Source organism: Heteronotia binoei, chromosome 10, assembly GCF_032191835.1.
Source record: "Heteronotia binoei isolate CCM8104 ecotype False Entrance Well chromosome 10, APGP_CSIRO_Hbin_v1, whole genome shotgun sequence".
In the NCBI taxonomy this organism is placed as follows: Eukaryota; Metazoa; Chordata; class Lepidosauria; order Squamata; family Gekkonidae; genus Heteronotia; species Heteronotia binoei.
In genome coordinates, this window is record NC_083232.1 from 63,820,622 (window position 1) to 63,834,480 (window position 13,859).

General features: G+C 42.9%; 1 protein-coding gene across 4 annotated transcripts in view; it reads right to left on the reverse strand.

Moving 5' to 3' along the window:
- Positions 1 to 1,575: 1,575 nt before the first annotated feature.
- Positions 1,576 to 13,859, reverse strand: part of THRB (thyroid hormone receptor beta) — a 259,087-nt gene continuing 246,803 nt past the window's right edge. For 3 of the 4 annotated variants that reach the window (XM_060248793.1, XM_060248794.1, XM_060248791.1), the window contains 3 exons: positions 7,917 to 8,063; positions 3,499 to 3,757; positions 1,576 to 2,005 (listed from right to left, as the gene is read on the reverse strand). In XM_060248793.1, coding sequence (XP_060104776.1) covers positions 1,764 to 2,005; positions 3,499 to 3,757; positions 7,917 to 8,063 — 648 coding nt within the window. In that variant the 3' untranslated portion in view covers positions 1,576 to 1,763. The remainder of the gene's footprint in view (positions 2,006 to 3,498; positions 3,758 to 7,916; positions 8,064 to 13,859) is intronic. The other variant, XM_060248792.1, reaches the window with a different exon arrangement.

A 13,859-nucleotide genomic window follows, 5' to 3' on the forward strand; every position in this document is an offset into this window, starting at 1 on the left:
ATGAGGATGCTTGATGCAGTATGCTAAACTAGGGGCAACCTTGAGGAGAAAGGTTTTAAGTCTCTAGAATGAATGGAAACAGATGACTATCTAAAGATACTGACATGAAAACAGGCTGCTCACTATAACACAGCAATAGAATATCTCAGTGGTGCGCAGTTTCATATTAATGCATCAGTAGACAAAACTGATCTTAGGGAAGTAAAAAATGCTGTAGGCCACTGAAATCTCCAGATGCATCAACAATTAGCAACATGGGGAAATCAGATTAAGCAGCACCATACATGGGGGGAGGGTTTTGCTTATCTCAACAACTATTTAGGCTTATTTTCCATGAATGCCTTTTGTTCCTTTTTGAAACCCCCCCCCATCATAATACACACAAACTAGTAAAGTTATAATTGCTCCTTCATGAGCTCACTCTCAATTTAGCTCACCTCAGCCAATCCTTGTAGCAATCCTCCATGGAGCAGCACTCCAATGACCATTTCTTCATTCTGCTATCTTGTCCATAATAACAAAAAAGTCATTCCCAATGGATAATAGGCCCCCACAAGTGGTTGCCAGAATAAGCCCTGAGTTGTTGGGGTAAACCTATGAAGCCAGCTGAATCCTAATTTTACATTAAAGACATCCCATATTTCCTCACAACATTTTTTCTTTTAATGAAATACTCTTCCAGGGGAAATACTCTTAATTTAAAATGACCCTTTGGAAAGCCAACTGACATACTCAAAAGATCGGATGCTCACATGGAGCAGAGAGATCTTTAAGTGCAAATAAATGTGTCTGCTGTTCCCAGAAATAAAGTCGTTCTGAATACGTCAGAGCCCCTGCACCCAAAAGAACCTCATAAATTAGGGGCAAAGTAAACAGGCTACACAAAAGCCAGCATGACAAATACATCTTTTCTTATTTTGCTCCATGCAGTCAAACTGGTGTGTGGAAACTTAATGCAAAGCAGAATCAGGATGTCAGGTGTTATTTTAGGAGGCCTCCTTTGCATATATAAACCCCAGATAAAATGAAAAACAAGATTGGACAAGGGAGTTGACCCACATGCCACGATATATTACAAAATTTTCATTCAGAAGGGTTTTAAAGATATGTAGGCCTTCTGACTAACTTATAAATATCTAAAAGTAATGATACAATTATGGCATTGATGGAAGGCTTTGGCTGAGATGGGAATGGATTTTCTTAGGAGTGACCAAAAATATTAGATACATGACCACAGTGAAATGAAAGTTACAAATGGGCAAGTCCTCATTTTCAGTTGGTCCCAGGAGTGACTAAACTCACTTGACCCTGCCTGATTCTTCAGCAAAGCAGGCACTCCTTGAGTTAATACTGAAAAAGAACAAAATAAAATAGGGGTTTGGAATAAAAAACTTCCATTTGATTATCTACTGATTCTCCTGCCATTTTGGCATCATTCCAAGCAATGATGAGTGCGAGCTTGTGATTTGCCTGAGAGCTGGTGAATGAAACAGGTTCATTTGTACTCCCATCGTGAAGAGGATTCACATCAAAGGACTGAATGACGAAAACAAACAAACAGACAAACAAAATAAATGCAGCTGTCACAAGTACCCGCATTGAAGGGACGTATTCATTCACGCCTATTTAAAAAAATAAAATCCCCAAAATAAAAACAAGGTGGAACAAACATGAGAATGGACAAAAGAAAACAGGAACTAGGCAATGGAATGAAATGACACCCAGTAGTGCTATAGGAATTCTGAGAACCACTCCAGCCTTTTTTAATCCTCAAAGACTTCCAAGAACAAAGGGGGAAAGAGTTCTGTTGGGCATTCCACCTTCATGTGCAGGAAGCGGCTAGCATGGCAGGCTCCGATCATTCGCAGATCCGTCACTTTCATCAGCAGTTTTGGCCAAAAGTGTGCAATGTGGTGCTTTCGGTAATTAATGTAGTGTTCGAATGCCAGAAGGAAACCCTCCTGACATTTTTCTATCCTCTCGACACTGACGAGACCCGGGCGATCTGTATAAATTAAAGGAAAGACCAAAAGTTATTTACTTGCATTGAGCAATACTTCACCAAAATATCACTTTGACAAAACAGAACAGCTGGAACCAAGCCAACCAGGTCCATTTCATTCGTTTGGCAAATTAATTGAGTAGACCCACTGAATATATACATGAATACATGAAGCTGCATTAACACTGAGGCAGCCAGTATTGGCTACTCTGACTTAGCAAAGGCTCTCCAGGGCTTCAGTAGAGGCCTTTCACATTAACCTCCTGTTGGATTCTTTTAGGAAGAGATGTCAGTGACTGAATCTGGGACTTTCTGTATGCAAAGCAGGTGCTTTGCCACTGAGCCATGTCTCCTTAGCCTTAAATTGCAGATATTTAGATTAAGAATTATTTTACAGCCTACTTTTGCACATCACCCATAACTTTGATGATATAAAGTATGGCTTCTCTGCTCCAGCTGAAAGAGCCTCACTGCCTATCAGGGAAAGTCCAGTCAGTCATCTTGGTCCATGAAGCCCTAGGCACTCACCACCTCATCCTTTATTGCCTGGAAAACAGAGGATAAGTGTTTTATGATACAGATGAAATGTCCTTAGAATCTCATTTAAGGGCTACTGCATTGCTTTATTCTGGATGATGTCACACTGCCCTGAACGAACAGGTTTGCAGTCTGTAATTTCTCATGAATGAAACTTTGCTTCTGGCTTCCAAGTGGCAGGCTTTCTATCCATTACATCTCCATTTCTATCCATTACTTCTCATCTGCCAGCTGCTTCCCCCTTTCTTAATAACTTTGACCTGGGCACTGGGAACATTTCAAGAAAAGTTAATCCTGTTTAAACCCTAAAGTCAGCAACCTTTCCAGGCAAAAAACAAATCACCATGCATTTTGTTCATAGTCCATGGGCTGATATCCTAGGACTAGCAGAGAGTTAGGCAGTGAAACTTCCACAATGGTTGGTTTCTACACAGCTAAAAAAGAGACCATGTCATAATCTGCACACAGCTTTTGCGATGTTACATTTGGCACTTGGGGACTGACTTTTTTAAATCGTTATATGAGTGATTCATGGAAAAATGATGCCAGGGTTGGTTATCCCTGCCTGGCAGTCTTCAGGGCCAAGCAGAAGCCAATAAGAATCTAGGATTCATACCATTTGCATGGTGAATGTACCTCTGACTAGCCATGTTAGCTTGTTGTAGCTAGAGCACTTGTGGCTCTTCAGAAACAAACAAATGGCACAAACTCTTATAGCCACAGCACACTCTGTGAGATGTCTGATGATGCAGGCTCTGACCATCAAAGTTTATGAAATAAACAATTTGCTAGCTTTTAAAGCACTATTAGACTCTTTTGTTATTATTTGCTATGTGGTCTGACTGTGGCATTCTAAAGTGTTACCCCAAATTCTCCTGAAGGACCATAGAGTGCCTAGAGCTCTGCAGGATGGCCAATAACTAAGATTCCAGTTCTTAATATATATTTTCTGTTCTCACCTGAAGACATCAACAGAACAGCCTGAAGAAGAGCGACTTCCGTGTCATCGAGGTTGAACGATGAAAGTGACATACCCAGGTCAAAAATGGCATCGGATACTACACCAAGACCCCCATTTTTCAGCTGGCCCCTTGTCACTGCCATCTCCCCATTTAACGTTAATGTCTCACTCTCGGGGTCATAGCGAACTGCAGCTCTGAGGGACATGATCTCCATGCAGCAGCCTTTCAGAAGGATGATCTGGTCTTCACATGGCAGCTGTATTTGGAGATTATGGAGAATAAATTTTACTGCACTTAACAGAAAGCATTTTCTCTAGAGTGACAGTCTTAAAATGAAACCATTTCATTGGTATACAGTCCCAATTCATTCATTGCCTAGGTTATGTTCTGATCACTAAGGTCAGCTTGTTAATCACTCATCTGCCACCTTCCAATAAGAGTGTACATCAAATATACTTAAGAACAGCTTAAGAAATGCCCAATCTTCTATTCAGTAATCTTTTTTTTATTTTTAGGCCTTAGTTGAGATTAATGTGTGGGAAATTTGCCAAATGAGGCAGGTATATAATAATAAATACATCATAACTACTACAATCCAGTTAGACATGTACCATTGACCCAACAAGGGTACTTATTGTTGTTATACAACCTACATAGCCATCTTTATCCCACCTGTACCCTGCAGGCTATTATCCAATGTGGACTGTAAGCCTTCAGGGCTGGCAGCCATATTGTTCTTGTGTCTGTAACAAATCACCCTGAGCCCATTACAGAAGGGAGGTACTGAAACAAAAAAAAAATCTTTTTTAGATCTGCTTTGCATTAAGTCATTTTATTTTTAGTCCTTAGCTGAGATTCACATTGGGAGGGGGCTAGAATGGGATAAGGGATAAAGTCTTATTTATATGACTAGCACAGGGATTGCTTTTAGCCTTGTCAAAAAACATTTCGAGTGAGTGACAGAATCATTGCATGGCAGAAGTGAAAGCAATGCTCCAAGGGCAAAGACAATTTTTAAAATGGAGTCTTTTGGAAAGGAGAATTGATGTTGATGTTGATTGCACTGTCAGCTTAGTTTTATTTCCAAGAGCTGCCAGACTTAGATGCAGACTGTTTGATCCAAAGGGAGACTGACTGATCCTAGTCAATCAGATTCCTCTATATCAGGCTAAATGGCTTACACAGGACAGAAACCATAGGAGACAATACAGTTTTCATTCAGGAGGGAAGTGATGCTGTTTCATAAACAGAGTTGTGGGGGGAGAGATAAAGGGAAGGAAAAACAAAGGGGAACAACAAAGAGAAAAAAACAATAATGGGGCTAAAACTGAAATTTAATATAAATCTAATCTAGCATCAACATGGCACAGTGGTTAAGATACAGCTTTCCACTCTGCAATTAAGCTTGTTGGGTGACCCTGGGCTAGTCACTCTTTTGCATCCTAGCTTGAGATACTAATCTCCCAGACCCACCAAGGTGCTTGTTGTGAGGAGGGGGTGGGATTAACAGTAATAAATTAATAACCTCAACAGATTTTGCATTATGTTATGATTTGGAAACAAGCACAGTTCCCTTAGGATACATGTGCCCCTTCATTCCATACAAAAAAGACTAAGCAAACAGTGTAGATGCTGTCCCTTTGCATTTGCTGTGTCTCTAACAACAGATGTTGGTGAATACAGGGATGGGGCTAGAAAGGTACCCTGATAGCTCTCAAAGCCCCCCCCCCCCCCCCGGCCAGTTTCTGCCTCCCCATGTATTTTTTTATCATTGCTTCAGTCTGTGAAGAGTCAGTTTTGGGTACTTGCTTATAAAAAGTTCTGTATCCTGACTTGATCTTAAAAATTACAAAGGCAAAGTATATCAGCCATTGCTGTGCATTGTCTGCTTTCTACATAGGTTTTCAAAGTGAAGACATTTCCACTGAAGTTTATGGTTCTAAATCATGCAATGATATGGACAACCTTCCACACATATGAGTGTTGTGCAGTATTTTCTGAGGAGGCATTCTAATCATCATACTTGGGCCCTATATTTCTTTTGGTGTATTGACAAAGCAACTCCTAAGGGGAAGCAGCATCTGTGTATTCCTTCCTTCCTTCCCTGCTCCTTCTACAACTGCACCACTATACCCTTCTTTTTAAATCTTATCCCAGCATGACCAAGGGGACTGGACTCTTTGCTGGGGGGGGGGGGGGAGGGATGATGGGAAAGGATGACAGGAAGATGGATAAAGTTAGCAGTAGCTGCACTTCATCCTCTCCTTTTCTAACATGGTGTGCTCCATGGCAGCAATAGGTCTAGGATTAAACAGATGGGCACAACACTTATAAGTAACCTCTAAGTGCACACATATTAAAAATCATGTCTGGTTAGGCCGCATGAATTGAATGGACAATCCTACAAGACACTAGAAATGAAATAATGGAAAAAGAGGATGTCCAGGGGTTTGCAGCATCAGAGATAGAATGGTGACTTGTGAAGTACAGGCAGTTCTCAATCCTTCCTTCCATATCTAGCAGCAGTGCTGCCATGCATGATAGGACATCTGCTCATTACAAACAGGTTTGAGCCTGGAAAGGAGGCAGCAACGTGCAAGCAATTTCTCTCACAGGTCTAGAGAGAGGGTTGCAGCCTGAACTGGCAGCCAGCAGGGGAGTTCTTGGGGTAGGGGGCTTTGCTGGTGAAGTATTGCTATCACTGGGGACACAGTGGTCAGAAAGTGATGTAATTACATAGGGGCAATGTTCTGTAGAGTTTTGGGCAACTGCAAGAGGGTGACCTAATGCAATGATATTACTTCTGGATTGCAGCAGATGTGATGTAAAGGCATCAGGGTGATGCCAGTCACCCAGTTCCACCAGTATTTCTCCTCCTTGTTCAGCTGATTTGTGGTGGGCAGAGCTAGTGGGGTTGGGAGCTGGTCTCCCTATCCAGAGAGGTCTAGACCACTTCCACCTTTTGAGGTCCCTAGGCATAATGATACAAAATATACAAAAAAGAGTGACACAGAATGTGAAACTTAAATGTTAAGAGAAACAACAGGAAACTATTCACAAGGTGTGAAACTTAACAAATGCCCAGAAAGCACAAAAAAGACAAAAAATATGAGGTCCCCTTTCAGCTTGAGGCCCAGGCTAAATGGCCATCATCCCCCCCACCCCCTCAATTGGACCTGAATGAAAGGAAGGCAAATAATCCAATATTCGCAAGAGCCATTCTCTTTCTCCTTCAGTTTTGTTACTGGTATTGGGAGCCTGGAGGGGAGGGAAACTGGGACAGAAGTGAGGGAAACTCTTCTTGCTCACCAGTATTGGAGTCCTCTCCATCTTGCAGCTGTGGCCCAAAAAGCCAGTGACCAACAGCATTCCTGGATGTTGGCACATTTTCCACACCATAAAATCTATGTGTTCAGTGTCTTGCTTAACAATGCAATCTAGCTAACTGTAGAAATGATGGCCACAGGCTAACACAAATATCCTTATTAAATTACACGGAGACAGATAATTAATTATGGGTTATTCTAGTCTAATTATAATTCTATGTTTTATTTTTACTACACCAATAAAACTCTGGAAAGTGTTATTGTTTTATTTGATTCTGCTAATAAGGTACTGAGTCAACATAGAAAAAGAGAAATCATATTTGTTGGTCTAATGTCCCTTATCTATCCTAAACCTTCCCCCACCTAAGAATTTATATTATTTAGGATGACAATAGGCAGTAATGTAATACCAAATCATGGTTTGGCCCTAAAGGATGTATTTTGCAATAAGGAAAGATTCCTTCCACCAGTGGAAAGCATCACTACTAACAGAATAGATTCTTAGCACTGAACCCAATGTAAGAACTTTACACTGACCTATTGGTGCAAGCATTTAGGATCATGTGGAGATGAGGAAATACTGTAAAAGGACTTGAAAGCATAATTTTGAAGAAGAAAATACTGGATTTATAAAACCCTGCCCTTCACTTAGACTCTCAGAGTTGCTTACAATCTCTTTTCCTTTCCTTTCCCCACAACAGAGAAAGCAGCTCTTTCAAGAACTATGACTGACCCAAGGTCACTCAGCAGATGCATGTGGAGGAGTGGGGAATCAAACCTGGTTCTCCCAGACTAGAGTCTACACACTTAACCACTACACCAAACTGGCTCTTTGAAATAATGTATTTTCATTGATGATGTTAATTCATGACATCAGTGATTCCTTTTGCTAAGAGTCTTTCAGTATGGGAGGGAACCTTCTAATCAGAGGAAAACTGACATTGGAGCAAGATTCCTCACTTAGTAGAAAAGAATAATTGGATTAAAATCAGTGTTATTTTAAATTCAAAAGGCAAATGTCACATTTTAATACAAACGTTTATCATGTAGCAGAAAGGAAGAAAAAGTTTTTTTTAAAAAAAATCATACCTCACAGAACATAGGCAACTTTTTGGCAAAATCCACCACTCTTGTGATTGCTGGTGTGATAATTTTTGTAAACTGGCTGAAGGCTTCTAAATCTACTTTCCCACCTTCTGGGGCATTTACTATTGGTGCTTGTCCAATATCCTCTGGCTAGTGACAGAAAAGGAAAAAAATGATCAAGAAACAGGTTATTTAGAGTGGAGATGGGATCTTCTTAAATCTTTATGTGAAGCTGGCAGTTTAATTTATTAAGGCCATGATTTAAACACGAACACATACACACACATGAGTATTGTTTTAGTTATATTCACTTTTATAGAATCTATTCATAAGAATCAGTTGCAAACAGACATATACATAAGTGTCATGACTAATTTTGTAGGCAGTTCTGTATTTTGTACATGTATCTAGTTGATTGCATCTTTTTACATACATTTCTGGAAGCAGTTTAACTGCTTGTATCTGAAAGATTGTCTTCCTGCTTCTCCAAGGAAAATTTATCCTCCCTTTGATACAAAAAGGAATGAAGACTTTTCTATAGTTATTTATTTGCTACTTTAGGGGTAGTTAGTCTTCATACAAATATACAAAAAGAATGCCAGGGGCTGCTTTCATAGCTGGGCTCACTTGATTGCTAAGAAAAAGGAACAGGACAGCAAGATTCATACTTTGAAAACTTGAGGTGAAACCAGACAAGTTGAGGAATCCAGCTCAAGCAGGTTAATGCTGTTAATTTGGCCTTATTATAATCAAAATAAGTTCTGGTCATTTGCCCCTGTCAGACCTGAGTTTGACCTATGACAGAGTTGGCTATGAAGAATATGAATTCTGGGCAGTGAAAGCAACAATTCAACTATGCAACCTCAAATGGCTAGAACATACTGTGACTGTATACTGATGAGTTCAGCTAGTCAGCTGAAGAGACTGAGTCGTAATGAAAAGCAGGGAAAAGTTCACTGCCTGGGAGAAAGGAAATTGTGAACAGTTCTTATCAGTAAGTAAATGACTTTTTTCTGTTTGAAAAATTTAAAGAATTAGATTTTTTTAAAGACTCTGGTCATGCTTCCTCCAGGGAAAATGATCAAGTAAAATTAAGTGAATATCCAGACCTCATTTTGGGCAGGAGCTCACAGAAGTGGGGCTTTGGAACCTCTAAATTTTATTGTGCTCCTCCTTTCTTATCCCCCCCCAAAAAAAACAAAAAAAAATTGCTTCTGGGCTACATTGTTTAAATCCCATGTGAGAATTTTGCTGAACAAACTTTCCAATATTTCCCCCCACAAAAAATGGGAAAATAACCAAAACATAAAGTGGACAGATGGAAATCATCATCATGCCACTGTGGCCACATAGGAGAAAGTAATTTGAAAAGTATGATGGGGGTAAGGTTTTACTATGACAATTAAAATTCAAGAAGCATTTTAAGGTAGATGCTGAGCTGATATAGAATCATAGAGTTGGAAGGAACCTCCAGGGTCATCTAGTCCAACCCCCTGCACAATGCAAGAAATTCACAAATACCCACCCCCCCAAAATTCATAGGATCCACAATGCTGTAAGATGGCTATCCAGTCTGTTTAAAAACCTCCAAAGAAGGAGAGCCAACCACTTCCCAAGGAAGCCTGTTCCACTGAGGAACCACTCTGTCAGAAAGTTCTTCCTAATGTTGAGCCGGGAAACTCTTTTGATTTGATTTCAACCTGCTGGTTCTGGTCCTACCTTCTGGGGCCACAGAAAACAATTCTGGCACCTCACCTGTTCTCCAAGAATTCTCAAAAATAATGGCCAGAGGCTCAGAAATTACATCTGAAAGCTCTTTTAGTACTCTTGGATGCAGTTCAGCTGGTCCTGAGGACTTTGTTTTATTTAAAGAAACTAGGGGTGAGGTCAGACGTTCATAAAATCACGCTACGGGCATGAGTGGAGTCCAGAAGCATGTCGGATTTTAAGCGGTTGTACAAACGAGTCCCGCATTGAGAGGACTGGGGCACAGACTAATTTGATACTGCATTAAATACAGAACGGTTCCTGAGCAGAATTTCTCTGTTTGAATGCTTCATCGTTAGTGACTCATCAGAAGCGCACCACCGCTCCCCATCCAAAGCCCTCTGCAAGTGATATCACTGCGCCAGTGAATGAGCGAGCAAATGTTGGCTCGATAAATCGTTTACCCGCCCCTATGTCTGGAAACAAAACTCACTTTTGAAACTAGATGTGAACTAGATGTGAACTGATTTGAATTCCTGGGTTTTTTTCTGCACACGTAGTGCTCATACTGCAAAAGTAGTGCCAACAGACTAGCAAAACTGTTAGTGATCCAACCCATTTAAAAGCGACGCGCATCCCCGCCCTCAAGAACGAGGTCATGGTGGGTGTGCGAGGTCTCTCGTGGAGAAGGGAGGAGACACTGGATCTGCTCAATAGTGCAGATAGCAGGCATCACTGCGCCTGCGCTAATGCAGATTGACATCTCATGAAACAAGGTCCGGTAGAACACTCTGATCGACCAGCGACGGGACCCACATGGGTTAGAACGGGAGCCTGGCTGTTGTCTGATCGGGAAATTGGTTGTGCGGATTATAATAGAGGCGTGTTGCAGATGGATTTAATGGTGAGTGTGACCGCACCCTAGGTGTTTATGTACTACCCCTATGCTGAGCCTAGGTTGGAACTCCATACCCTCATTATATGTTCTGTTTTTGCCATGTTGAGCACTGTTTCCCTCAGAAGAGAAGACTAAGGAAAAGTAGGAATTGAGCAATTCTGCCCTCTCTTCATCTCTCTCTCTCTCTCGGCTTGACTTCGCGAACGAAGATTTAAGAAAGGTGCAGTAGTCCACGTCTGCTGCAGGCTCGCTGGTGGCTGACAAGACCAATGCGGGACAGGCAGGACCGGCCACAGTGGCTGCAGGGAAAAGTCTGATTTGGAGTTGGTGCTGTAGCAGTACGATTTTTCCTCAATCTCCTTTTATCCTCAAGACCAGCTATGTGTGCGTTCTCAAAGGAAGAGACAGCCTGGTGGATGGTGTGCCTCCATGCTTTGCGATCTGAGGCTAGGACAGACCACTGGTGATGGTTAATGCAACAGGTACCAAGGGATTTCTTCAAGGAGTCCTTGTACCTCTTCTTTGGTGCCCCTCTATTTCGATGGCCAGTGGAAAGTTCACCATACAGGGCAATCTTGGGAAGGTGGTGGTTTTCCATCCTGGAGATATGCCCTGCCCAGCGCAGCTGCATCTTCAACAACAATGCCTCTATGCTTGTAACCTCCGCCCGCTTGAGGACTTCAGTGTTGGTCACAAAGTCACTCCAGTGGATGTTGAGGATGGTGCGAAGGCAGCGCTGATGAAAGCGCTCAAGGAGTCGCAGGTGATGACGGTATAAAACCCACGATTCGGAGCCGTAGATGAGGGTTGTCATCACAACCGCTTTGTAAACATTGATCTTTGTGCCATTTTTCAGATGCTTGTCGCTCCACACTCTTTTATGCAGTCGGCCAAATGCACGGTTTGCCTTTACCAGTCTATTTTCAATCTCCTTGTCAATCTTGGTGTCTGAGGAGATGATGCACCCCAGGTAGCTGAACTGCTGGACTGTCTTCAAAACTGTCACCCACAGTGATGCAAGGAGGGTGATAATCTTCCTGGGGTGCAGGCTGTTGGAGAACTTCTGTCTTCTTCAGACTAACTTCTAGGCCGAATAGCTTGGCAGCCTCTGCAAAGCAGGACGTCATATGCTGCAGAGCTGATACCAAGTGGGAGACAAGTGCAGCATCATCAGCAAACAGTAGCTCTCGGATAAGTTTTTCCATTGTCTTGGAGTGGGCCTTTAGTCGCCTCAGGTTGAACAGGCTGCCATCGGTGCAATAGCAGATGTAGACACCATCGTCGTCATCTAAATCTACTAAGGCTCTTTGAAGCATCATGCTAAAGAAGATCGAAAAGAGAGTTGGCGCGAGAACACAGCCTTGCTTTACACCTGTGCCTATTGGGAAGGGCTCCGAGAGATCGTTGCAGTGTCTGACTTGGCCTCGCTGGTCTTCATGCAGCTGGATGACCATACTGAGGAACTTTGGGGGACATCCTAAACGTTCCAAGATTTGCCACAGGCCGTTTCTGCTAACGGTATCAAAAGCTTTGGTAAGGTCGACAAAAGTCACATATAGACCCTTGTTCTGTTCCCTGCATTTCTCTTGGAGCTGCCTGAGAACAAATACCATGTCGGTGGTGCTCCTGTTAGCCCTGAAGCCACACTGGCTCTCTGGGAGGAGTTCTTCTGCAATGGTGAGCACCAGTCTGTTCAGGAGTATTCTAGCAAGGATTTTGCCTGCGATGGAGAGCAGGGTTACCCCCTGGTAGTTGGAGCAGTCTGACTTTTCCCCTTTGTTCTTATGTAGAGTAATGATGATTGCATCGCGAAAGTCCTGTGGTAGTTTGCCTTGTTCCCAGCAGGTGACAAGTACTTTGTGAAGTGTGCTATGTAGTACTATGCCCCCATGCTTCCAGATGTCTGGTGGGATTCCATCAACTCCCGCTGCCTTGCCACTTTTCAGTTGCTTGATGGCTTTAACAGTCTCTTCTAGGGTGGGGATCTCATCCAACTCTGTTTTCACTGCTTGAAGTGGGGTGAGGTGGATTGCTTAATCTTGAACTACACGATTGGCACTGAAGAGAACCTGAAAATACTCCGACCACCGGTTCAGTATGGATGCCTTGTCTGTGAGGAGCACTTGGCCATCTGCACTACGCAGGGGACTCTGAGCCTGATATGATGGACCATATACTGCCTTCAGGGCTTCGTAGAACCCTCTTAAATCACCAGTGTCTGCACATAGCTGAGTTCTCTCTGCAAGCTTGGTCCACCACTCGTTCTGAATGTCTCGAAGCTTGTGCTGAAGGTTGCTACATACAGCGCGAAAGGTTGCTTTTTTCCCGGGACAGGAGGGCTGAGCAAGATGTGCTTGGTAGGCAGATCTCTTTTTTGCCAGTAATTCTTGGATCTCTTGATTGTTCTCATCAAACCAGTCCTTGTTCTTCCTTGTGGAGAACCCGAGGACTTCTTCAGAGGTCAGCAGGATGGTAGTTTTTAGGTGTTCCCAGAGTGCTTCTGGAGAAGGATCTGTGAGGCGACTGGGGTCCTCAATTCTTGTCTGGAGTTTTGCCTGGAAGGCAGCTTTAACTTCGGCTGACTGAAGGCTGCCAACCTGAAACTTCCTCCTGGGTGCAGATTTAAAGTGAAGACGGAGATTGCAGCGTACAAGACGATGATCCGTATGACATTCTGCACTGGGCATTACTCAAGTGTCAAGACATCTCGAAGGTCTCTCTGGTGCACCAGAATGTAGTCAATAAGGTGCCAATGCTTGGACCGTGGGTGCATCCAGGTTGTCTTCAGACTGTTCTTCTGCTGGAAGATAGTGTTGGTAATGGTGAGCTGATGCTCCGTGCAGAATTCTAGCAGGAGGCGCCCGTTATCATTGCAGTTGCCAATGCCATGTTTGCCAAGTACTCCTTTCCAGGCTTCCGAGTCTTTACCTACTCTGGCATTGAAGTCGCCAAGGATGATCACCTTGTCCTCTGTAGGGGTCTTCCGTACGAGGTTACGTAGATCAGCATAGAACTTGTTCTTTTCTGCAGGATCTGCTTGAAGGGTTGGGGCATACACACTGAAGAGTGTTGCATGCTGCTTGTTTTGAAGTGGGAGGTGCATAGACATGATACGATCTGAGTGACCTGTTGGCAGGTTTTCGAGTTTAGAGACAATGGAGTTCCTGACCATGAAGCCAACACCAGAAAGGCGGCTCTCAGCCTTTGACTTACCCGACCAGTAGAGGGTATAGCCAGCACCGTGTTCTTGAAGACTACCTTCCTCAGGGAAACGGACCTCACTGAGAGCTGCTATGTCAATATTCAACCTGAGAAGTTCGTGGGCAACTAGAGTAGAGCAT